Source organism: Leucopleurus acutus (genome assembly GCF_964270905.1).
Source record: "Leucopleurus acutus genome assembly, chromosome: 6".
Classification (NCBI taxonomy): domain Eukaryota; kingdom Metazoa; phylum Chordata; class Mammalia; order Artiodactyla; family Delphinidae; genus Leucopleurus; species Leucopleurus acutus.
This window is the reverse complement of record NC_139149.1, coordinates 74,460,548-74,487,945: the sequence shown is the minus strand read 5'-3', so window position 1 is coordinate 74,487,945 and position 27,398 is coordinate 74,460,548. Positions and strand designations below refer to the sequence as shown.

General features: G+C 36.7%; 1 protein-coding gene across 1 annotated transcript in view; it reads right to left on the bottom strand.

Moving 5' to 3' along the window:
* Positions 1–27,398, bottom strand: part of ANKAR (ankyrin and armadillo repeat containing) — an 89,319-nt gene that overhangs the window by 13,852 nt on the left and 48,069 nt on the right. Inside the window, exons 14-18 of the mRNA XM_082840928.1 lie at positions 22,572–22,813; positions 22,247–22,400; positions 22,001–22,162; positions 9,489–9,595; positions 7,692–7,814 (exon numbers count right to left, since the gene is read on the bottom strand). Coding sequence (XP_082697054.1) covers positions 7,692–7,814; positions 9,489–9,595; positions 22,001–22,162; positions 22,247–22,400; positions 22,572–22,813 — 788 coding nt within the window. The remainder of the gene's footprint in view (positions 1–7,691; positions 7,815–9,488; positions 9,596–22,000; positions 22,163–22,246; positions 22,401–22,571; positions 22,814–27,398) is intronic.

The following is a 27,398-nucleotide window of genomic DNA, read 5'->3' as shown; positions in this document are numbered from 1 at the left end:
CCTACAAAAACAAACCCAAAACAATTAAGAAAATGGTCATAAGAACATACATATCGATAATTACCTTAAACCTGAATGTATTAAATGCTTCAATCAAAAGACACAGGCTTGCTGAATGGATACAAAAACAAGAACCATATATATGCTGTCTACAAGAGACCCACTTCAGACCTAGGGACACATACAGACTGAAAGTGAGGGGATGGAAAAAGATATTCCATGCAAGGGGAAATCAAAAGAAAGCTGGAGTAGCAATACTCATATCAGACAAAATAGACTTTAAAATAAAGAATCTTACAAGAGACAAGGAAGGACACTACAAAATGATCAAGGGATCAATCCAAGAAGAAGATATAACAATTATAAATGTATATGCACCCAACATAGGAGCACCTCAATACATAAGGCAACTGCTAACAGCTATAAAAGAGGAACTCGACAGTAACGCAGTAATAGTGGGAGACTTTAACACCTTACTTACAGCAATGGACAGATCATCCAAAATGAAAATAATTAAGGAAACCGAAGCTTTAAATGACACAATAGACCAGAGAGATTTAATAGATATTTATAGGACATTCCATCCAAAAACAGCTGATTACACTTTCTTTTCACATGAGCACGGAACATTCTCCAGGATAGATCACATCTTGGGTCACGAATCAAGCCTCAGTAAAGTTAAGAAAATTGAAGTCGTATCAGGCATCTTCTCTGACCACAACGCTATGGGATTAGAAATGAATTACAAGGAAAAAAAACGTAAAAAACACATGGAGGCTAAACAATACGTTACTAAATAACCAAGAGGTCACTGAAGAAATCAAAGAGGAAATCAAACAATACCTAGAGACAAGTGACAATGAAAACATGAAAATCCAAAACCTATGGTATGCAGCAAAAGCAGTTTTAAGAGGGAAATTTATAGCTATACAAGCCTACCTCAAGAAACAAGAAAAATCTCAAATAAACAATCTAACCTTACACCTAAAGGAACTAGAGAAAGAAGAACAAACAAAACCCAAAGTTAGCAGAAGGAAAGAAATCATAAAGATCAGAGCAGAAATAAATGAAATAGAAACAAAGAAAACAATAGCAAAGATCAATAAAACTAAAAGCTGGTTCTTTGAAAAGATAAACAAAATTGATAAACCATTAGTGAGACTCATCAAGAAAAAGAGGAGAGTACTCAAATCAATAAAATTAGAAATGAAAAAGGAGAAGTTACAACAGACACCGCAGAAATACAAAGCATCCTAAGAGACTACTACAAGCAACTCTATGCCAATAAAATGGACAACCTGGAAGAAATGGACAAATTCTTAGAAAGGTATAACCTCCCAAGACTGAACCAGGAAGAAACAGAAAATATGAACAGACTAATCACAAGGAATGAAATTGAAACGGTTATTAAAAATCTTCCAACGAACCAAAGTCCAGGACCACATGGCTTCACAGGTGAATTCTATCAAACATTAGAGAAGAGCTAACACCCATCCTTCTCCAACTCTTCCAAAAAATTGCAGAGGAAGGAACACTCCCAAACTCATTCTGTGAGGCCACCATCACCCTGATACCAAAACCAGATACTACAAAAAAGAGAAAATTACAGACCAATATCACTGATGAATATAGAGGCAAAACTCCTCAACAACATACTAGCAAACAGAATCCAACAACACAATAAAAGGATCATACATCATGACCAAGTGGGATTTATCCCAGGGATGCAAGGATTCCTCAATATATGCAAATCAATCAATGTGATACACCATATTAACAAATTGAAGAAGAAAAATGATCATCTCAGTAGATGCAGAAAAAGCTTTTGACAAAATTCAATACCCATTTATGACAAAAATTCTCCAGAAAGTGGGCATAGAGGGAACCTACCTCAACATAATAAAGGTGATATACGACAAACCCACAGCAAACATCATTCTCAATGGTGAAAAACTGAAAGCATTTCCTCTAAGATCAGGAAGGAGATAAGGAAGTCCACTCTCGCCACTATTATTCAACATAGTTTTGGAAGTCCTAGCCATGGCAATCAGAGAAGAAAAAGAAATAAAAGAAATACAAATTGGAAAAGAAGAAGTAAAACTGTCACTGTTTTCAGGTGACATGATACTATACATAGAGAATCCTAAAAATGCCACCAGAAAACTACTAGAGCTAATCGATGGATTTGGTAAAGTTGCAGGATACAAAATTAATGCACAGAAATCTCTTGCATTCCTATACACTAATGATAAAAATCTGAAAGAGAAATTAAGGAAACACTCCCATTTACCATTGCAACAAAAAGAATAAAATACCTAGGAATAAACCTACCTAGGGAGACAAAAGAGCTGTATGCAGAAAACTCTAAGACGCTGATGAAAGAAATTAAAGATGATACCAACAGATGGAGAGATATACCATGTTCTTGGATTGGAAGAATCAACATTGTGAAAATGACTATACTACCCAAAGCAATCTACAGATTCAATGCAATCCCTATCAAATTACCAATGGCATTTTTTACCATTGGTAGAACTAGAACAAAAAATCTTAAAATTTGTATGGAGACACAAAAGACCCCGAATAGCCAAAGCAGTCTTGAGGGAATAAAGCGTAACAGGAGGAATCAGACTCCCTGACTTCAGACTATACTACAGAGCTACAGTAATCAAGACAATATGGTACTGGAACAAACACAGAAACATAGATCAATGGAACAAGATAGAAAGCCCAGAAATAAACCCATGCACCTTTGGTCAACCAATCTACGACAAAGGAGGCAAGGATATACAATGAAGAAAAGATAGTCTCTTCAATAAGTGGTGCTGGGAAAACTGGACAGCTACATGTAAAAGAATGAAATTAGAACACTCCCTAACACCATACACAAAAATAAACTCAAAATGGATTAGAGACCTAAATGTAAGACCAGACACTATAAAACTCTTAGAGGAAAACTTAGGAAGAACACTCTTTGACATAAATCACAGAAAGATCTTTTTTGATTCACCTCCTAGAGTAATGGAAATAAAAATAAACAAATGGGACCTAATGAAACTTCGAAGCTTTTGCACAGCAAAGGAAACCATAAACAAGACCAAAAGACAACCCTCAGAATGGGAGAAAATATTTGCAAACGAATCAATGGAAAAGGATTAATCTCCAAAATATATAAGCAGCTCATGCAGCTCAATATTAAAGAAACAAACAACCCAATCCAAAAATGGGCAGAAGACCTAAATAGACATTTCTCCAAAGAAGACATACAGATGGCCAAGAAGCACATGAAAATCTGTTCAACATCACTAATTATTAGAGAAATGCAAATCAAAACTACAATGAGGTATCACCTCACACCAGTTAGAATGGGCATCATCAGGAAGTCTACAAACAACAAATGTGGAGAGGGTGTGGAGAAAAGGGAACCATCTTGCACTGTTGGTGGAAATGTAAATTGATACAGCCACTATGGAGAACAGTATGGAGGTTCCTTAAAAAACTAAAAACAGAACTACCATATGACCCAGCAATCCCACTACTGGGCATATACCCAGGGAAAACCATAATTCAAAAAGACACATGCACCCCAATGTGCATTGCAGCACTATTTACAATAGCCAGGACATGGAAGCAAGCTAAATGCCCATTGACAGATGAATGGATAAAGAAGATGTGGTACATATATACAATGGAATATTACTCAGCCATAAAAAGGAACGAAATTGGGTCATTTGTTGAGACATGGATGGATCTAGAGACTGTCATACAGAGTGAAGTAAGTCAGAAAGAGAAAAACAAATATCGTATATTAACATGTATGTGGAACCTAGAAAAATGGTACCGATGAACCGGTTTGCAGGACAGAAGTTGAGACACAGATGTAGAGAACAAACGTATGGATACCAAGGGGGGAAAGCCGCGGGGAGGTGCGGATGGTGGTGTGCTGAATTGGGCGATTGGGATTGACATGTATACACTGATGTGTATAAAACTGATGACTAATAAGAACCTGCTGTATAAAAAAAATAAATAAAATAAAACTCAAAAGTTAACAAAAAAAATATGTACTTACAAAATAGTCACCTGGTCACAGGCAAGAAGAAAAGTATTAGGTACAAAGGAATAGTGTCCAGACAGTGAAGCAGGTGGTAACAATCTTGGAGGAAAAGTAGAATGATTGAGAGTGGAAGGGGCAGTAGAAGGAAAGGGAGAAGATGGGTGTCCCTGAGGAATAGGGTAATGAGAGTAAAGTGTGGAAGGAACAGAGTGGAGAAGGAAGAAATGTAGTTTAGAAAGTCAGTCAGACATGAATTTCTCATCCTATTTTTGCCCATATTACAGCAGCACTTCTCCATCTTTTTGTGTACTGCACTAGAGTAAAATTCTGTATTTAAAAAAATTAATGCAATGACTTCATTTCTCCCCCTTACAATCCTTATTCCTTCCTCAAAATCTCCCAGAACTGAGAGAGACATAGTTGGCAATTTTATCCCCTTATTGCTAAATGCACTGTAAATAACAAAAGTTTGGCAGTTTCTCTATTTCTCTAGGGCTAGTGTGGCCCATGGACCAGTGTTAGTCCACAAAAATCTTTGACAACAGGATTATAGAAACTGAGAATAGATATTTAAAAGAAACAGCTCTTCCTTAGAGTTAAATACCAATTGATAAATTAATAAAGAAGGGAATTCTTTTTTATAATCGCCATTAGGCAGATGCCAGAGTAATTATTATTACATCAGTGGATCCTAAAATTGGTGAGCAAAAGTACGATGCAAAACAGAATATTTCCATAGTCTCAAAGCGTCTCACCTCAAGATACTTGTTAATTAGAGTGAAGTAAGTCAGAAAGAGAAAGACAAATACCGTATGCTAACACATATATATGGAATTTAAGAAAAAAAAAATGTCATGAAGAACCTAGGCGTAAGACAGGAATAAAGACACAGACCTACTGGAGAACGGACTTGAGGATATGGGGAGGGGGAAGGGTGAGCTGTGACAGGGCGAGAGAGAGGCATGGACATATATACACTAACAAACGTAAAGTAGATAGCTAGTGGGAAGCAGCCGCATAGCACAGGGAGATCAGCTTGTTGCTTTGTGACCACCTAGAGGGGTGGGAGAGGGGGGGTGGGAGAGGGAGGGTGGGAGGGAGGGAGACGCAAGAGGGAAGAGATATGGGAACATATGTATATGTATAACTGATTCACTTTGTTATAAAGCAGAAACTAACACACCATTGTAAAGCAATTATACCTCAATAAAGATGTTAAAAAAAAAGATACTTGTTAATTACAAAGGGAAGAACAATAACTTTACAGTAGAGAAATATGCCAGACACCACTTTAATCAGGCACCCAAAGTTAACATTGCCAGTTATAAGGTATATCAACGTGTACCCCCTGAAATGATGCACGGGGAAAGTGAGTGAAGACTACGGTATTCTTGCCAAAATGCATAACCTCAGTTTAACTGTGAGAAACATCAGATAAATTGAGGGACATTCTACGAAATAACTGGCCTGGACTCATCAAAAATATCACAATCATGAAAGACAGAAAATCATGAAAGACAAAGGACTGAGTGTCACAGATTAAAGGAGACTAAAGAGACATGATAATTAGATGCAATGTGGGATCCTGGATTGAATTCTGGAATAGGAAAAGGACATTGGTGAGAAACTGGCAAAATTTAAAATGAAGTCTGCAGATAAGCTAATACTATTGTATCGATGTTAATTTCCTGGTTGACATCCAGGAAAGCTATATGAAGGATAGCCAGAACACTCTGTACTATTTTTGCAAATTTATGGAAAGTCAAAAATTATTTCAAAATTTAAAATTTGGTTGCTTTAGGGACTTCCCTGGTGGCGCAGTGGTTAGGAGTCCGCCTGCCAATGCAGGGAACACGGGTTCAAGCCCTGGTCCAGGAAGATCCCACATGCTGCGGAGCAACTAAGCCCATGTGCCACAACTGCTGAGCCTGCGCTCTAGAGCCCACAGGCCACAACTTCTGAGGCCCACATGCCCAGAGCCCGTGCTCTGCAACAAAGAGAAACCACCGTAATGAGAGGCCCCCCCAAAGAGTGTCCCCCGCTCACCGCAACTAGAGAAAGCTTGCGCACAACAACGAAGAACCAACGCAGCCATAAATAAATACATACATACATTTGGTTGCTTTAAAATTATTTCCCCATAACAGATTGCTGCATAAAAGGCTATTCCTTTATTACAAATAGTTTGAGAACCACCACTCTAGAATACTGGGTAAGAAGTGGATGACTGAGTTTTGAAAGGTCATAAAATTAGGCTAAAGTTTGATGCATCCAAAAACATTTGTTTTTTGTCTCTTCACCAAGCATTAAAATTGCTACATTTCAGAATGGGAGAAAATATTTGCAGGTGAAGCAACTGACAAAGGATTAATCTGCAAAATATACAAGCAGCTCATGCAGCTCAATATCAAAATAACAAACAATCCAATTCAAAACTGGGCAGAAGACCTAAATAGACATTTCTCCAAAGAAGACATACAGACTGCCAACAAACACATGAAAGGATGCTCAACATCACTAATCATTAGAGAAAAGCAAATCAAAACTACAATGAAGTATCACCTCACACAGGTCAGAATGGCCATCATCAAAAAATCTATAAACAACAAATGCTGGAGAGGGTGTGGAGAAAAGGGAACCCTCTTGCACTGTTGGTGGGAATGTAAACTGATACAGCCACTATGGAGAACAGTATGGAGGTTCCTTAAAAAACTAAAAATAGAACTACCATATGACCCAGCAATCCCACTACTGGGCATATACCTTGAGAAAACCATAATTCAAAAAGAGTCATGTACCACAATATTCACTGCAGCTCTCTTTATAATAGCCAGGACATGGAAGCAACCTAAGTGTCCATCAACAGATGAATGGATAAAGAAGATGTGGCACATATATACAATGGAATATTACTCAGCCATAAAAAGAAATGAAATTGAGTTATTTGTAGTGAGGTGGATGGATCTAGAGTCTGTCATACAGAGTGAAGTATGTCAGAAAGAGAAAAACAAATACTGTAAGCTAACACATATATATGGAATCTAAAAAAAAAAAGTGGTTCTGATGAACGTAGGGGCAGGATAGCAATAAAGATGCAGTCGTAGAGAATGGACTTGAGGACACAGGGAGGGGGAAGGGTAAGCTGGGACAAAGTGAGAGAGTAGCATTGACATATATACACCACCAAATGTAAAATAGATAGCTAATGGGAAGCAGCTGCATAGCACAGGGAGCTCAGCTCGGTGCTCTGTGACCACCTAGAGGGGTGGGATAGGGAGGGTGGGAGGGAGACACAAGAGGGAGGGGATATATGTACATATAGCTGATTCATTTTGTTATACAGCAGAAACTAATACAACATTGTAAATCAATTATACTCCAATAAAGATATTAAAAAAATGAGACTCTGCACATTAAAAAAAATTGTTTTATTTCAAGATGAAATATGACAACTATGAAAAATATGGAACAATATTATTCCATCATTACAAACTAACAACCCACCAAAGAGATTTTACATTTCTTAAATAATACATTTGAATATTGCCATGAAAAAAACTTGATGAAATTTTGAGGATGTAGTCTAAAAATCATTTTCTTCTAAATGAGCTCTAATATTTTGTATAGTTATTACCTTATCTTGTGAGTGAAGAAGATAAAGGACATCAGCATAATTAAATCCTTCATTTTCTTGTAATTCATTCTGTAACTGATCATTCCTTAGGACAATGCATGCCAAGGAAAATGCCACTTCAACCTAAAAATGTGATTTTCAAAAATTATTTTTCACTCATGGTTTATCAAATGACATATTTCATTATACAAATATTTATATAGGATATACCAATTCAAAGATACCATAAAATCCATTAATTCCATCTCTCTGACTAGTATTTAGAGAGTGGCATTTACAACTTCTGGAGAAATGTCCCTTATAATTTTTAACAGCTGAGAAAATATCCTTCTGTGTGCTGCACAATCACAAAGCTTCATTTGAGGGCATAGCAGGAGGCAACAAGGGCCTGCAGGACATGTGAAGAAGTTTCTCTTAAGTGCATAGTTGCATTCCTTCTACACCTAAAAAAAGGTTTTTTTAATTTCCTAGCATGAATTATAAAGCTGTTCTGAACTGCTTGTTAGCTACTGACCATTGAATTAATTGAAGCAAAACACTGGCAGGTAGACCTGAGGAAGTTTTCCTCTTCTAGCTCTGGAGTCATTTAAGGAGGTTGCTAATGAACCTTGTTTATTATTGGGCTCAGTAGACAAATTTTTAAAGCACTACCCCATGCATTTCTATGAAAAGTGTGAATTTGAAAAGCATGATTATTATTGCAAAATTACTATAGAATCTTACTTGAGGAAAAGTATTAAAATGTATTTATGTTTTGTTTTAACAAGTTTAAGAACTCAGTGAAAATGTATACTGAAATACAGATAGATGCAATTGAAGTAAACTGGCCATGAAAATGCACATTTTAAAATAAAAATGTATTTTTATGTGGCATTTTCCTTCATCTTGTGAAATTTATTTGTACTTTAAAAGTCGTTGCAGTTTTTATGTATAATTCAAGCCAAAAAATTGCTAGCATATGCCTCTTCTTTTTGTTTCCCCAATCAACTCCTGTAATGAAATAATCTCTTTCACAGCAAGAAAAGCCAGATAACTTATGACATCTTTTCTGATAATAAACACATTCCTTAAAAGAAACAACGCTATGTTTACTTATATATTTTACTCCTATATTATTTTTATTTTCTCATTTCCAGCAAAACACATACCAAATTTTGAAAAGAAAATATATTTCTTGTCCTTATAATTTCTGTCTGGCCAAGTATAGACGTCCTGAATTTCTAAAACCTTGGTAAAGGATTTGAATAGATGTGAATGTCGTTTTATTAAAGGCATTTTACTAGAAGTAAATGGAAGAGTGAATGACTCCTCAACAACTCATACTAATACCTAGCAGTGTCCACCCTTGAGATAACTATTGCTGCCAGACAACACAGACTGCTTTGTAGACGGCAGGGCTGTATTGATGGTGTGGTACTGACAGGATTCACTTATATTTGAGAAATTTTGCTACATAAATCACACATCCTCATTATCCCCACCCAGTTTTAGCAACCATTATCTGAGGAAGTAGGGAAGAAATTCTATGGATAATCAAATATCTGAGGAATAAAACTTCTTTGATGAGTAAAGACATGAGACTTTCTTATTATATTTGAAGAAACCATATTTTAATAAAATTTAGAGGTATCTTTGCTACTATCTTTGTAGCAACTTTTTTGTTTAAACTTCTAAGATTTTGTTTAAAAGGTTAAATATTTTTATTATACTTGTGAGCTTGCCTAAAGATACAAATTATTCTTAAAAAGTCATTTATGTTAATTTTTACTATATCACACAAAAAAATCTTATATATACCTTAATGTTAGGAGAAGGGTGATTTCTCAGTAGTTGGATAAGTACTGGAAAGGCCTTTTCTTCTACAAGAAACTGTTGACTAATGGGATTGCTTGTATGGGCGACACCTGTAAGAATCCACAACTCCATGAGATAATATTTTTTCCATCTTGAAAATGGTAAAGTCAAACATAGCTCCACATATTTGGTTGATAATGTGTCCTAGAGTAATATGGTTGGTAAATTACAAAAAGAAATGCTATATTGACACTATTTTTCCTTAATTAATTTTTTAAAAGGCAAAGTGGATAAACATGGGAAATTTACTGTTAGAAGTGTAGATGGTTTTCTAATAGTCACAGAACAAAGAAATTAGAAGTGCTGGACTATCAGGGAATAATAATGTAATAGCTATCATTTATTAAAAAATTATTATGTACAAGGTACTTTAGCTTATAGTTGCTACTGTTTTCCATAAAAAGTTTTTTGTTTTGTTTCATTTTGTTTTTTGCAGTACGCGGGCCTCTCACTGCTGTGGCCTCTCCCGTTGCAGAGCACAGGCCCTGGACGCACAGGCTCAGCGGCCATGGCTCATGGGCCCAGCCACTCCGCGGCATGTGGGATCCTCCCAGACTGGGGCACGAACCCGTGTCCCCTGCATCGGCAGGCAGACTCTCAACCACTGCGCCACCAGGGAAGCCCATAAAATGTTTTTTTTATAAAAATAACTCGAGTAATCACCTGGTTAAATTTCTGGATTCCTTAAATACACATACTAAAAAGATAATCTTACTCTTCCTTTTAAATATACTACTTTAAATTGCAGGTCTAATCTCAATGAAGAAACTCAGATCATCTCTTTCTAGTGGACATGCACAAACAATTTAAATTTTGTTCTTTTGCCAATAAATGTCACAACACATATGCAGTGGGTTTACATACTTAAATATAAATACAAGATTGGGCTCCTTTGTGAACAATAAAGAGAAACCACCTACTTATTATGACCTGGGGAAGTTTGAAGGGACTAAGGGAAATATTATAGAAGGAGCAAAGAATACTTTGGTTTCCTTGTCCCCTACTCCCCCCACACTGGCCACCAGGGGATGTACACAAACACTAATTACATGAATAATCTTCATTCAACCGACAGGTATTGAATGCCTGGTACACCAGGCACTGAGGTAGGAGGTAGGGCTAAAAGAAGGACTTAGAATCTCTACCCTCAAGGAGTTTATATTTTATAGGGTGAGCAACTATTTAAATATATGATTTCAATACCATGCAATAAGTGCTTTGACAGAGGTTAGAAAACTACACAGAAGAGGTATTGCTCACTTCAGAGTAGGTGGAAAAGGAGTAGGTAGGGAGATTTCAAGGGGTGAAGATGCTGGAGGTTGGTTTCAAAAAAATTACTATTTTTAATAATGATGATTACAATGATGATGGTGGTGTTATAAGATGAACACCCTCAAAGCTCTGACTGAATCTTCACTTGTTAATAATGGAATGGAACTCAAAAATTAAGTTGGGAAAAGAATCACTACAAGCAGTAGGCTGAACAATTCTCAGAGCTCACACTTGTCTAGGGATGGTTTGTGTTCCTACTGGCCGGAGTGTAGATACCTCATAATACACGGGACTATACAAAGAGATGGAGTCCTCTGAAAGGAATCATCCCAAAAGCACAGAGTTAAGTTAGTTCCAATGTAAAGGCTGCTCTAGACTTGTCCTAGGAAAGGTTAAAAGCTAGGTGCAAAAGGTTCTGATCCCAAGTAAAATAACTGCATGCCAGAATAAAGCCTAACTCTTTGTAAAGGAAAACAATAAGATCCAGCATATATCAAGTTAAAACTCACAATGCCCAGCAGTCAATCAAAATTTCTTATGCATGATTTTAAAATATGAAATACCTAAGGTAAAACTGGCCAAAAATGTGCAAGAGTTGTACATTGGCAACTATAAAACATTGCTGGGAGATATTAAAGAAGGCCCAATTAATGGAGAAATATACCGTGTTTATGGATTACAAAACGTGATATTAATGGGATGCATGTTCTCCCCAACTTTACTTATAGATTCCATGCAATTCCCATCAAAATAACAGAAGGATCTTTTTTAGAAATCGGCAGGTTAATTTTTTAAATTATATGGAAATACAAGGGAACTGAAACAGCCAAAACAGCTTTGAAAAACAGCAAGGTCGAAGGACTTAATACTGTCTGCTTTCAAGATTTACAGTAAGCCTACAGTAATTAAGACAGTGAGTATAACATAAAGATGGACAAATAGTTAAATAGAACTGAATAAAAAGTCAAGAAATAGACCCACAAATATCTAGTCAATTGATTTTTGACAAAAGTGCCTAGCTAATTCAATGGAGGAAAAGATAATCTTTTCAATAAATGATGCTGAAGCAGTTGGGCAGCCATATGTGAGAAAATGAATCTCAGCCAACTCAAAATGTATCATACATCAAAATATAGAGGAAAACAGAAAAACTTTATGATCTTGGGTTTAGCAGAGAGTTCTTAAAGAGGACACAAAACCTACAAACTGAATAATTTTTAAATCAATGAATTGGACTTCATCAAAATTTAAAACTTCACCTCTTCAAAAGACTCTGTTACAAAAATGGAAAAATACCACAGACTCGAAGAAAATTTATGCAAAACATACATCTAACAACAACAAGAAAAGAGCTGTATCTAGAATTTATAAAGAAGGCTTACAACTCAAGACAACACAATGTATAAAATGGGCAAAATATTTGAACAGATACTTTAGCAAAGAAGATATACAGGGCTTCCGGGAAGATGGCGGAAGAGTAAGACGCGAAGATCACCTTCCTCCCCACAGATACACCAGAAATACATCTACACGTGGAACAGCTCCTACAGAACACCTACTGAATGCTGGCAGAAGACCTCAGACCTCCCAAAAGGCAAGAAACCCCCCACGTACCTGGGTAGGGCAAAAGAAGAAAGAATAAACAGAGACAAAAAGATAGGGACGGGACTTGCACCAGTGGGAGGGAGCTGTGAAGGAGAAAAGGTTTCCACACACTAGGAAGCCCCTTCGCGGGCAGAGACTGCGGGTGGCAGAGGGGGAAAGCTTCGGAGACGCGGAGGAGAGCACAGCAACAGGAGTGCAGGGGGCAAAGCAGAGAGATTCCCGCACAGAGAGTCAGGGCCGACCGGCACTCACCAGCCCGAGAGGCTTGTCTGCTCACCCGCTGGGCCGGGCGGGGCTGCAAGCTCAGGCTCGGGCTTCGGTCAGAGCGCACGGAGAGTACTGGGATTGACGGCATGAACACAGCGCCACGGCTAACCGGGAGGGAGTCCGGGGAAAAGTCTGGACCTGCCGAAGAGGCAAGAGACTTTTTCTTCACTCTTTGTTTCCTGGTGCGCGAGGAGAGGGGATTAAGAGCGCTGCTTAAAGGAGCTCCAGAGATGGGCGCAAGCCGCGGCTAAAAGCGCAGACCCCAGAGACGGGCGGGAGACGCTAAGGCTGCTGCTGCCGCCACCTAGAAGCCTATGTGTGAGCACAGGTCACTATCCACACCCCCTTTCCGGAGAGCCTGTGCAGCCCGCCACTGCCAGGGTCCCGGGAGCCAGGGACAACTCCCCCGGGGGGAACGCACGTGCCTCAGGCTGGTGCAACGCCGGCCTCTGCCGCTGCAGGCCCGCCCCGCACTCCGTGCCCCTCCCCCCCCCCAGCCTGAGTGAGCCAGAGCCCCCGAATCAGCTGCTTCTTTAACCCCGTCCTGTCTGAGTGAAGAACAGACGCCCTCCGGTGACCTACACGCAGAGGCAGGGCCAAATCCAAAGCTGAGCCCCTTGGAGCTGTGAGAACAAAGAAGAGAAAGGGAAATCTCTCCCAGCAGCCTCAGAAACAGCGGATTAAAGCTCCACAATCAATTTGATGTACCCTGCATCTGTGGAATACATGAATAGACAACGAATCATCCCAAATTAAGGAGGTGGACTTTGAGAGCAAGATTTATTATTTTTTCCCCTTTTCCTCTTTTTGTGAGTGTTTATGTGTATGCTTCTGTGTGACATTTTGTCTGTATAGCTTTGCTTCCACCATTTGTCCGAGGGTTCTATCTGTCCGTTTTTTTTTTCTTAATAATTACTTTTTATTTTAATAACTTTATTTTATTTTACTTTATCTTCGTTCTTTCTTTCTTTTCTTCCCTCCTTTAGACAACAAATCATCACAAATTGAGGAGGTGGACTTTGAGAGCAAGATTTATGATATTTTCCCCTTTTCCTCTTTTTGTGAGTGTGTATGTATATGATTCTATGTGAGATTTTGTCTGTATAGCTTTGCTTCCACAATTTGTCCTAGGGCTCAATATCCATCTGTTGTTTTTTTTTCTTTCTCTTAATAATTATTTTCTTATTTTAATAACTTTATTATATTTTATCTTAATTTATTTTATTTTACTTTATCTTCTTTCTTTTTTCCTTCCTTCCCTCCTTCCTTCCTTCCTCCCTCCCTCCCTCCCTCCTTCCCTCCCTCCTTTCTTTCTTTCTTTATACTTCTACTAATTCTTTCTTTCTATTTTTTCTCCCTTTTATTCTGAGCCGTGTGGATGAAAGGCTCTTGGTGCTGCAGCCAGGAGTCAGTGCTGTGCCTCTGAGGTGGGAGAGCCAACTTTAGGACACTGGTCCACAAGAGACCTCCCAGCTCCACATAATATCAAATGGCGGAGATCTCCATCTCAACACCAGCACCCAGCTTCACTCAACGACCAGCAAGCTACATTGCTGGACATCCTATGCCAAACAACTAGCAAGACAGGAACACAACCCAACCCATTAGTAGCGAGGCTGCCTAAAATCATAATAAGTCCACAGACACCCCAAAACACACCACCAGATATGGACCTGCCCACCAGAAAGACAAGATCCAGCCTCATCCACCAGAACACAGGCACTGGTCCCCTTCACCAGGAAGCCTACACAACCCACTGAACCAACCTTAGCCACTGGGGACAGCCACCAAAAACAACGGGAACTACGAACCTGCAGCCTGCAAAAAGGAGACCCCAAGCACAGTAAGATAAGCAAAATGAGAAGACAGAAAAACACACAGCAGATGAAGGAGCAAGATAAAAACCCACCAGACCTAACAAATGAAGAGGAAATAGGCAATCTACCAGAAAAAGAATTCAGAATAATGATAGTAAAGATGATCCAAAATCTTGGAAATAGAGTAGACAAAATGCAAGAAACATTTAACAAGGACCTAGAAGAACTAAAGATGAAACAAACAATGATGAACAACGCAATAAATGAAATGAAAAATACTCTAGATGGGATCAATAGCAGAATAACTGAGGCAGAAGAACGGATAAGTGACCTGGAAGATAAAATAGTGGAAATAACTACTGCAGAGCAGAATAAAGAAAAAAGAATGAAAAGAACTGAGGACAGTCTCAGAGACCTCTGGGACAACATTAAACGCACCAACATTCCAATTATAGGGGTTCCAGAAGAAGAAGAGAAAAAGAAAGGGACTGAGAAAATAGTTGAAGAGATTACAGTTGAAAACTTCCCTAACATGGGAAAGGAAATAGGTAATCAAGTCCAGGAAGCACAGAGTGTCCCATACAGGATAAATCCAAGGAGAAATATGCCAAGACACATATTAATCAAACTGTCAAAAATTAAATACAAAGAAAACATATTAAAAGCAGCAAGGGAAAAACAACAAATAACACACAAGGGAATCCCCATAATGTTAATAGCTGATCTTTCAGCAGAAACTCTGCAAGCCAGCAGGGAGTGGCAGGACATATTGAAAGTGATGAAGGAGAAAAACCTGCAACCAAGATTACTCTACCCAGCAAGGATCTCATTCAGATTTGATGGAGAAATTAAAACCTTTACAGACAAGCAAAAACTGAGAGAGTTCAGCACTACCAAACCAGCTCTACAGCAACTGCTAAAGGAACTTCTCTAGGCAAGAAACACAAGAGAAGGAAAAAACCTACAATAACGAACCCAAAACAATTAAGAAAATAGGAATAGGAACATACATATCGATAATTACCTTAAATGTAAATGGACTAAATGCTCCCACCAAAAGACACAGATTGGCTGAATGGATACCAAAACAAGACCCATACATTTGCTGTCTACAAGAGACCCTCTTCAGACCTAGAGACACATACAGACTGAAAGTAAGGAATGGAAAAAGATATTTCATGCAAGTGGAAACCAAAAGAAAGCTGGAGTAGCAATTCTCATATCAGACAAAGTAGACTTTAAAATAAAGACTATTAGAAGAGACAAAGAAGGACACTACATAATGATCAAGGGATCGATCCAAGAAGATAAAACAATTGTAAATATTTATGCACCCAACATAGGAGCACCTCAATACATAAGGCAAATAGTAACAGCCATAAAAGGGGAAATCGACAGTAACACATTCATAGGGGACTTTAACACCCCACTTTCACCAATGGACAGATCATCCAAAATGAAAATAAATAAGGAAACACAAGCTTTACATGATACATTAAACAAGATGGACTTAATTGATATTTATAGGACATTCCATCGAAAAACAACAGAATACACATTTTTCTCTAGTGTTCATGGAACATTCTCCAGGATAGATCATATCTTGGGTCACAAATCAAGCCTTGGTAAATTTAAGAAAATCGAAATTGTATCAAGTATCTTTTCCGACCACAATGCTATGAGACTAGATATCAATTACAGGAAAAGATCTGTAAAAAAATACAAACACATGGAGGCTAAACAATGCACTACTTAATAACGAAGTGATCACTGAAGAAATCAAAGAGGAAATTAAAAAATACCTAGAAACAAATGACAATGGAGACACGACAACCCAAAATCTATGGGATGCAGCAAAAGCAGTTCTAAGAGGGAAGTTTATAGCAATACAATCCTACCTTAAGAAACAGGAAACATCTCGAATAAACAACCTAACCTTGCACCTAAAGCAATTAGAGAAAGAAGAACAAAGAAAACCCAAAGTTAGCAGAAGGAAAGAAATCATAAAAATCAGATCAGAAATAAATGAAAAAGAAATGAAGGAAATGATAGCAAAGATCAATAAAACTAAAAGCTGGTTCTTTGAGAAGATAAACAAAATTGATAAACCATTAGCCAGACTCATCAAGAAAAAGAGGGAGAGGACTCAAATCAATAAAAATAGACATGAAAAAGGAGAAGTTACAACAGACACTGCAGAAATACAAAGCATCCTAAGAGACTACTACAAGCAACTCTATGCCAATAAAAAGGACAACCTGGAAGAAATGGACAAATTCTTAGAAATGCACAACCTGCCAAGACTGAATCAGGAAGAAATAGAAAATATGAACAGACCAATCACAAGCACTGAAATTGAAACTGTGATTAAAAATATTCCAACAAACAAAAGCCCAGGACCAGATAGCTTCACAGGAGAATTCTATCAAACATTTAGAGAAGAGCTAACACCTATCCTTCTCAAACTCTTCCAAAATATAGCAGAGGGAGGAACACTCCCAAACTCATTCTACAAGGCCACCATCACCCCAACACCAAAACCGGACAAGGATGTCACAAAGAAAGAAAACTACAGGCCAATATCACTGATGAACATAGATGCAAAAATCCTCAACAAAATACTAGCAAACAGAATCCAACAGCACATTAAACGGATCATACACCATGATCAAGTGGGGTTTGTTCCAGGAATGCAAGGATTCTTCAATATATGCAAATCAATCAACGTGATACACCATATTAACAAACTGAAGGAGAAAAACCATATGAATATCGCAATAGATGCAGAGAAAGCTTTCGACAAAATTCAACACCCATTTATGATAAAAACCCTCCAGAAAGTAGGCATAGAGGGAACTTTCCTCAACATAATAAAGGCCATATAAGACAAACCCACAGCCAACATCATCCTCAATGGTGAAAAACTGAAAGCATTTCCACTAAGATCAGAAACAAGACAAGGTTGCCCACTCTCACCACTCTTATTCAACATAGTTTTAGAAGTTTTAGCCACAGCAATCAGAGAAGAAAAGGAAATGAAAGGAATCCAAATCGGAAAGGAAGAAGTAAAGCTGTCACTGTTTGCAGATGACATGATACTATACATAGAGAATCCTAAAGATGCTACCAGAAAACTGCTAGAGCTAATCAATGAATTTGGTAAAGTAGCAGGCTACAAAATTAATGCACAGAAATCTCTGGCATTCCTATACACTAATGATGAAAAATCTGAAAGTGAAATCAAGAAAACACTCCCATTAACCACTGCAACAAAAAGAATAAAATATCTAGGAATAAACCTACCTCAGGAGATGAAAAACCTGTATGCAGAAAACTATAAGACACTGATGAAAGAAATTAAAGATGATACAAATAGCTGGAGAGATATACCATGTTCTTGGATTGGAAGAATCAACATTGTGAAAATGACTCTACTACCCAAAGCAATCTACAGATTCAATTCAATCCCTATCAAACTACCACAGGCATTTTTCACAGAACTAGAACAAAAAATTTCACAATTTGTATGGAAACACAAAAGACCCCGAATAGCCAAAGCAATCTTGAGAATGAAAAACGGAGCTGGAGGAATCAGGCTCCCTGACTTCAGACTATACTACAAAGCTACAGTAATCAAGACAGTATGGTACTGGCACAAAAACAGAAAGATAGATCAATGGAACAGGATAGAAAGCCCAGAGATAAACCCACGCACATATGGTCACCTTATCTTTGATAAAGGAGGCAGGAATGTACAGTGCAGAAAGGACAGCCTCTTCAATAAGTGGTGCTGGGAGAACTGGACAGGTACATCTAAAAGTATGAAATTAGATTACTCCCTAACACCATACACAAAAATAAGCTCAAAATGGATTAAAGACCTAAATGTAAGGCCAGAAACTATCAAACTCTTAGAGGAAAACATAGGCAGGACACTCTATGACATAAATCACAGCAAGGTCCTTTTTGACCCACCTCCTAGAGAAATGGAAATAAAAACAAAACTAAACAAATGGGACCTAATGAAACTTCAAAGCTTTTGCACAGCAAAGGAAACCATAAAGAAGACCAAAAGACAACCCTCAGAATGGGAGAAAATATTTGCAAATTAAGCAACTGACAAAGGATTAATCTCCAAAATTTATAAGCAGCTCATGCAGCTTAATAACAAAAAACAAACAACCCAATCCAAAAATGGGCAGAAGACCTAAATAGACATTTCTCCAAAGAAGATATACAGACTGCCAACAAACACATGAAAGAATGTTCAACATCACTAATCATTAGAGAAATGCAAATCAAAACTACAATGAGATATCCCATACCAGTCAGAATGGCCATCATCAAAAAATCTACAAACAATAAATGCTGGAGAGGGTGTGGAGAAAAGGAACCCTCTAGCACTGTTGGTGGGAATGTAAATTGATACAGCCACTGTGGAGAACAGTATGGAGGTTCCTTAAAAAACTACAAATAGAACTACCATATGACCCAGCAATCCCACTACTGGGCATATACACTGAGAAAACCATAATTCAAAAAGAGTCATGTACCAAAATGTTCATTGCAACTCTATTTACATTAGCCCGGAGGTGGAAACAACCTAAGTGTCCATCATCGGATGAATGGATAAAGAAGATGTGGCACATATATACAATGGAATATTACTCAGCCATAAAAAGAAATGAAATTGAGCTATTTGTAATGAGGTGGATAGACCTAGAGTCTGTCATACAGAGTGAAGTAAGTCAGAAAGAGGTAGACAAATACCGTATGCTAACACATATATATGGAATTTAAGAAAAAAAAAATGTCATGAAAAACCAAGGGGTAAGACAGGAGTAAAGACGCAGACCTACTAGAGAACGGACTTTAGGATATGGGGAGGGGGAAGGGTAAGCTGTGACAAAGCCAGAGAGAGGCATGCACATATATATACTACCAAACGTAAGGTAGATAGCTAGTGGGAAGCAGCCGCATAGCACAGGGAGATCAGCTCGGTGCTTTGTGATCGCCTGGAGGGGTGGGATAGGGAGGGTGGGAGGGAGGGAGACGCAAGAGGGAAGAGATATGGGAACATATGTATATATATAACTGATTCATTCTGTTGTAAAGCAGAAACTAACACACCATTGTAAAGCAATTATACTCCAATAAAGATGTTAAAAAATACAAAAAATAAAATAAAATTAGAAGTTTTGTTAGAAACATTGAAAAAAAATGAAGATATACAAATGACAAATAAACACATGAAACGATGCTCTACATCATTAGTCATTAAGAAAATGTTAATTAAAACCACAACAAGATTTACTACATATCCACTACAATAATAAAATTACCATACTAAATGTTGATGAGGATGTGAAGCTACTGGAACTCACACACAGCTAGTAGAAGTGCAAAGTGGTAACACTACTTTGAAAATCAATCTGGCAGTTTCTTTAAAAGTAAAACATACACCTACCATATGACCCAGCAATCCTACTTCTAGATATTTACCCACGAGAAATGAAAATGTGTCTATACCAAAACTTGAACACAAATGTTCGTAACAGTTTTATTTACAATATAGCAAGAAACAGGAAACAATCCAAATGTCCTTCAATGGGTGCATGGGTAAACAAATCATAATATATCCATAAGCATTAGGGTTTTCCAAAGAAAGAACCAACGGGATGTATATGTATGTATGTATGTATATCATAAGGCATAAAACTAACCATCACACCATACAATGGACTACTACTCAGCATTGAAAGAGAAGTATTTTATTGATATTTGATACAATAATATGGATGAATGTCAAAATAATCATGCTGAGTGAAAGAAGCAAGAAAAAAGTACACATGTATAATTCCATTTACATAAAATTCTAGAAAATGCAAACTAATCTATAGTTATAGAAAAATCAGTGGTAAGATCATTTAATATCAAATTTTAAAAGTAATTTTGTGCTGTTAGGATCCATGTCATAAATTCAAATCAGCACATTATTTTTTAAAGAAAAAAATCAGAAGCTTATGTTTTAATATGTAAAATACAATAAAGCCATTCTCAGATCATAAGAAAAAAAACCCAGATCAGTGGTTATCTGGGGATGAGGTGCAAAGAGGGAGGAATTAGGAAGGGACAATGAAACATTTGGAGGTGATGATTATATTCACTTACTTGATTGTGCTGATGGTGTCAGTGCTGAATACATATGCCAAAACTCATCAAACTGTACACTCTAAATAATGTATTTAATATTTTATTCTATTGTTTATTTTATTTAAATATCTTCTTATATGTAAACTGTATTTCAATAGCACTTTTAAAAAACACTCACATTTTAAAAGCGCTAGGTGTGCAAAGAAGCAGGAAAATATGATTCATAATCAAGAAAAAAATCAGCCAATAGCAAGAGACCCAGAAATAACAGATAGGCTGGAACTAGTTACAGGGATGTTAAAACAGCTATTTTAAATATGTTCTATATGTTCAAGGGTATAGAAGAAAACATAAACATGATGAAGAAGAAAAAGGAAGGGGTATGTGTGTGTAAAGAGTCTAAGCTGGTGAGTTTGAAAGCAAGAGTTTTTTTCTGTAGTTCTTGTCTATGGCAAGAACTTGTCTATGGCAAATGTGGACAGCTTTGAAGTAAACTAATGAGAAGAAATTGAAAACACACACGTATATCAGTTATCTTTGTATTATCATTTACTAGAATTTTAGAAATAATTTATACCATAGACTCTGGCTAAAACAACAACAACAACAACAAAATTATCTTGCCTGACTTGATTGCCTGCAAGCAGTTAGTGAATTTCAGTAAAGTAGCTTTTCTAAGAAAAAAGGAAAAAAAATTTTTTGAAACCAAGTCCTATGTTCTTCAGCTAGAATTTTTAATTTATTTTTTCTGGAAATACAATGGACTAGAAATAAAGTTTTAGGTTTTTTTTTTCTCTTGCCTACAGGAAGCAGTCTCAATCAGTCCCCATACATTCATGCAGGTCAGCAAAGAACCTGATTTTTTATTTTTGGTAAGTCAATCACCAACAATTCCACAACATTTTTCAGATATCCCAAAAGGTTAATTCCTCTGCAAAGAAAGGAACAACTAGACCTAGTGGCCACTATGTAAACAAAGAATCACTACGGAAAGACACTGGAATCGAAAAATGTGCCACAGTACTAGAAACACTTCTATATCTTCAAAAACATATAGTTCCTGAGATTCAAAATAAGAAATATTTTTCTCTTAACTTAAAAAAGGAGATCCCTTTAAGTCAAAATAGCCAAGGCTCATGGTCCTCATTTCTCATTCTAACCAGAACTCAAGAGCAAGACTGATACAATATGCTTAACTTCACCACTTTTACTCATTAAGGTCTTGGAGAAATAAAAACATTATAATAACAGATTAAATATGGTTAAGGGCTGCAACCGTAGGGATAGAGAGGAAGAGAAGTATTTACTGATATTTTTAAAACTGAGAATAAACGTACAAACCGATACAGATGGATCCCACTGCTTTGATGACACTCAGAAGTGTTCCTTCAGCTATTTTACTAATCTTTAGTAAGCGAACCAGTGGTGCAATTCCATTCCCTTCACATATTTGATTTTGGTGTAACCTGCTGTCCTTACTTAGCGCTATGACTGCTTCACCTCCTGGCAACAACAAGCAAGAAACATGTGTGATACTCCAATGTCTGGTTCTATATTGTACAGATTTATGCATAGAAAATAACTTACCAACATACTGCATTTTAGCTGATGGTGATAAAAGCATATTTATTATAAAGTTGTATCCAATCTGTTCTGCCATATACTTTCGTTGTTTTAGTGTTTGTCCTGCCAAGGCCCAAAGTGTTACAGCTCCTTGTTCCTTAACATCTATTTGAAATGCCTATTTAAAAAAGTATTCTATTCAGTCAATGAGGATTTACTGAATACCGTAGGAATCTATGTTTGATAAAATGTTTATTCTAGAATTGGTTTTAGTTTTCTTTTCACTTAACTAAATTCAATATTGAATGCTTTATCTAAGAAAAATGAAAAAGAATCATAAAATTCCTACCTTGAGGAGTTTTAAAAGATATTTACTTAGTGATTTTTCCAGAAATGCTCTCTGTATAGCAGGGTTGTAACTTGCCAGTGCTTCCACAGCCATTGCACCCTTCACTTGAACACCAAGTTGTTTTCCCACAAAAAGAGCCACCAGAGGAGGAATGGCTCCTTCCATAGCCATAGCATCCTGAACTTCCTTATTGTCACGTGCAACCTCAGCAATTGTAACAGAAGATACAGCTGTCAACACATCTTCAAATGAATTCAAGAACCAGTTAAATAAATCTTTTAAAAAGTAAGAACATAAAAATGCAGCATATATCACTAGTTTCCCATATTTGAAAATCAAATTTATAGAGTTTAGAAAATAAAGAAAAATAGAAAAAATAAAACTGTCCAGACTTTCACCACCCAAGCACAAACATTTCATTTAATCTCATCCACTACTTTTATAAATATATATAATATGTAAATATAGATAACTTTAGTGTTACATATTTAATATAGTGGTACTATAAACACAGTATCCTGCATTTTAATTTACCATAAAATTTTTCCCATTCTTTATGAACATCAGTGTCTCCTAAATATTCCATTAATGGGTGTATCACATTTCCTTAAACATTTGCATTTTAAAAAATAATGTGTTGTTTCCAACTTTTCACTGTTTTAAACAATGCTTAGGAGAAATCTTGGCACATTTCCTTCCTGTTTGTATTTTTTTCCCTTATTATAAGAGTCCTAGGAACTATTGGAGTAACTTAATACATTTGCAGTAAATTTATTTTCTTTTTTTCCCCTTTTTCTTCTTTTTTAAATTGAAGTATAGTTGACATACAATATTATGTTAGTTTCAGGTGTAAAGCGTAGTTATTTGATATTTAAATACATTATGAAATGATCAACTCAAAAAGTAACCATCTATTCCCATACAATGTTATTTCAATATTACTGGCCATATTCCTTATGCTGTATACTACATCCTTGTGACTTATTTTATAACTGGAAGTTTGTACTTCTTAATCCCCTTCACTTATTTCGCACAACCCCCAAACTCCCTTTGCCTCTGGCAATCACCAGTTTGTTCTCTGCATCTATGAGTCTGTTTTTATTTTGTTTGTTCATTTGTTTTGGTTTTTAGATTCCACACATAAGTAATATGATATTTGTCTTTGTCTGACTTATGTCACTTAGCATAATACCCTCTAGTTCCATCCATATTGCTGCAAATGGCAAGATTTCATTCTTTTTTATGGCTGTAAATATTCCATTGTGTATATATACTACAACTTCTTTATTCATTCATCTATCAGTGGGCACTTAGGTTGCTTCAATATCTTGACTATTGTTAATAATGCTAACTGAAAATAGGGGTGCTTTTATCTTTTTGAATTAGGGTATAAGTTTTCCTTGGGTAAACATCTAGAAGTGGAATTGCTGGATCATTTGGTAGTTCTATTTTTAATTTTTTGAGAAATCTCCACACTGCTCTCCATAGTGGCTGCACCAATTTACATTCCCACCAACAGTGCTAGAGGGTTCTTTCTTCTCCACACCCTCAGCAACACTTGTTATTTGCTATCTTTTTGATGATAGCCCTTTGAAGAGGTGTGAATGATATCTCATTGTGGTTTTGATTTGCATTTCCCTGGTGATTAGTGATGTTGAGCATCTTTTCATATGTCTCTTGGCCATCTGTATATCTTCTTTGGAAAAATGTCTATTCAGGTTCCCTGCCCACTTTTTAATTGGATTGTTAGGTTTTGTTTTTTTTTGTTTTGTTTTTGTAACGTTGAGTCATTTGAGTTCTTTATATATATTGGATATTAAGCTTTTATCAGATATATTGTTTGCAAATATTTTATCCCAATCAGTAGGTTGTTTTCTCATTTTGTTGATGGTTTCCTTTGCTATGCAAAGCTTTTTAGTTTGATTTAGTCCCATTTGTTTATTTTTGGTTTTGTCTCACTTGCCTGAGGAGAAATATTCAAAAAATATTGCTAAGATCAATGTCAAAGAGCATACTGCCTGTTTTCTTCTAATTTCTCTTAAAATTTCAGGTCTTACATTTAAGTCTTTAATCCATTTCAAGTTTATTTTTGTATACAGTGTAAGAAAGTGTCCAGTTTGATTCTTTTGCATGAAGTTGTCCAGTTTTCCCAACAGCATTTATTGAAGAGATTATCTTTTCCCCATTGTATATTCTTTCCTCCTTTGTCACAGATTAATTGACCATATAAGCATGGGTTTATTTCTGGGCTCTCTTTCTTTGCCATTGATTTATGTGGCTCTTTTTGTGCCAGCATGATACTGCTTTGATTACTATAGCTTTGTAGTATAGTTTGAAATCAGGGAGTGTGATACCTCCTGCTCTGTTCTTCTTTCTCAAGATTGCTTTGGCTATTTGGGTCTGTTGTGGTTCCATACAAATTTTAGGATCATTTGTTCTAGCTCTGTGAAAAATGCCATTGATATTTTATTAAGGATTTCATTGAATCTGTAGATTACCCTGGGTTGTATGGCCATTTTAACAACATTAATTCTTTCAGTCCACGAGCTTGGTACATATTTCCATTTATTTGTTTCAACTTCAATTTCTTTCATCAATGTCTTACAGTTTTTAGAATACAGGTCTCTCACCTCCTTGGTTAAATTTATTCCTAGGTATTTTATTATTTTTGATGGAATTGTAAATGGTATTGTTTTCTTAATTTCTCTTTCTGATAGATTATTAGTGTACAGAAACACAATGGATTTCTGTATATTAATTTTGTATCCTGCAAATTTACTGAATTCATTTATTAGTTCTAATAGTTTTTTGGTGGCCTCTTTCGGGTTTTCTATATATAGCAGTATAATTTCACCTGCAAACAGTGACAATCTTACTTTTCTCTTTCCAATTTAGAGTCTCTTTATTTATTTACTTTATTTTCTGATTGCTGTGGCTAGAACTTCCACTACTAGTTGAATAAGTGACAAGAGTGGGCATCCTTGTCATATTCCTGATCTTAGAGGAAATGCTTTCAACTTTTCACTGTTGACTATGATATTAGCTGTGATTTTGTCATATATGGCCTTTATTATGTTGAGGTATATTACCTCTATACCCACTTTGTTGAGAGTTTTTATTATAAATGGATGTTGAACTTTGTCAGAAGCTTTTTGTGCATCTATTGAGATGATAGAATATTCATCCTTGGTTTGTTAATGTGGTATATCACACTGGTTAATTTGTGGACATTGAACCATCCCTGGGATAAATGCCACTTGATCATGTATGATCCTTTTAATGTATTGTTGAATTTAATTTGCTAATATTTTGTTGAGGATTTTTGCATCAATGTTCATCAGGGATATTGGCATGTAATTTTCTCTCTCTTTTTTTTTTGTAGTTTCTTTGGTTTTGGCATTTGGGCAACAGTGGCCTCACAGAAGGAGTTTGGAAGTGTTCCTTTCTCTTCAGTTTTTTGGAATAGTTTGAAAAGGATAGGTATTAACTCTTCTACAAATGTTTGATAGAATTCACCTGTGAAGGGACTTCCCTGATGGCACAGTGGATAAGAATCAGCCTGCCAATGCAAGGGACACGGGTTTGATCCCTGGTCTTGGAAGATCCCACATGCCATTGAGCAACTAAGTCCATGCACCACAACTTCTGAGCCTGCACTCTAGAGCCTGTGAGCCACAACTACTGAGCCCATGTGCTGCAACTACTGAAGCCTGTGCACCTAGAGCCCATGTTCCACAACAAGAGAAGCCACTGCAATGAGAAGCCCGCACACTGCAACGAACAGTAGTCCCCACTCTCTGCAACCAGAGAAAGCCTGTGCACAGAAATGAAGGCCCAATGCAGCCAAAAATAAATAAATTAATTAAAAAAAAACTTAAAAAAATACTTGTATACAAACGTTCATAGCATTATTTTTATTAAAAAAAGAATTCACAGGGCTTCCCTGGTGGCACAGTGGTTCAGAGTCCGCCTGCTGATGCAGGGGAGATGGGTTCGTGCCCCGGTTTGGGAAGATCCCACATGCCGCAGAGTGGCTGGGCCCTTGAGCCATGGCCACTGAGCCTGCACGTCCAGAGCCACAACGGGAGAGGCCACAACAGTGAGAGGCCTGCGTACCGCAAAAAAAAAAAAAAAGAAGAAGAATTCCCCTGTGAATTCTTTAGTTTATTGGGAGTTTTTTGATTAATGATTCAGTTTCACTGCTAGTAGCAGTCTGCTTCTATTTCTTCCTGATTCAGTTCATCCATTTGTTTTGGGTTGTCCAATTTGTCGGTGTATAATTGTTTGTAGTAGTACCTTATGATCCTTTGTATTTCTGTGGTGTCAGTTGGAATTTCTCCTTTTTAATTTATAATTTTATTTATTTGGGCCCTCTCTCTTTTTTCTTGATCAGTTTGGCTAAAGGTTTATCAATTTTGTTTATCTTTTCAAACAACCAGCTCTTAGTTTCCTTGATCTTTTCTATCTTTTTTTGTCTCTAGTTCATTTACTTCCACTCTGATCTTTATTATTTCCTCCATCTACTAATTTTTTTGTTTGTTATTCTTTTTCTAGTTCCTTTAGGTGTAAGGTTAGACAGTTTGAGATTTTTCTCATTTCCTGGGATAGGCCTGTATTGCTAAACTTCTCTCTCAGAACTGCTTTTGCTAAGTCCTATAGATTTTGCAAAGTTGTACTTTTATTTTTCTTAAGGTGTTTTCTGATTTCCTCTTTGATTTCTTCATTGACCCATTGTTTTTGTTTTTTTTTAATTAACATGTAGTTTAGTCTCTACGTGTTTTTGTGTTTTTCCCATTTTTTTTCCTGTAATTGATTCCTAATTTCATA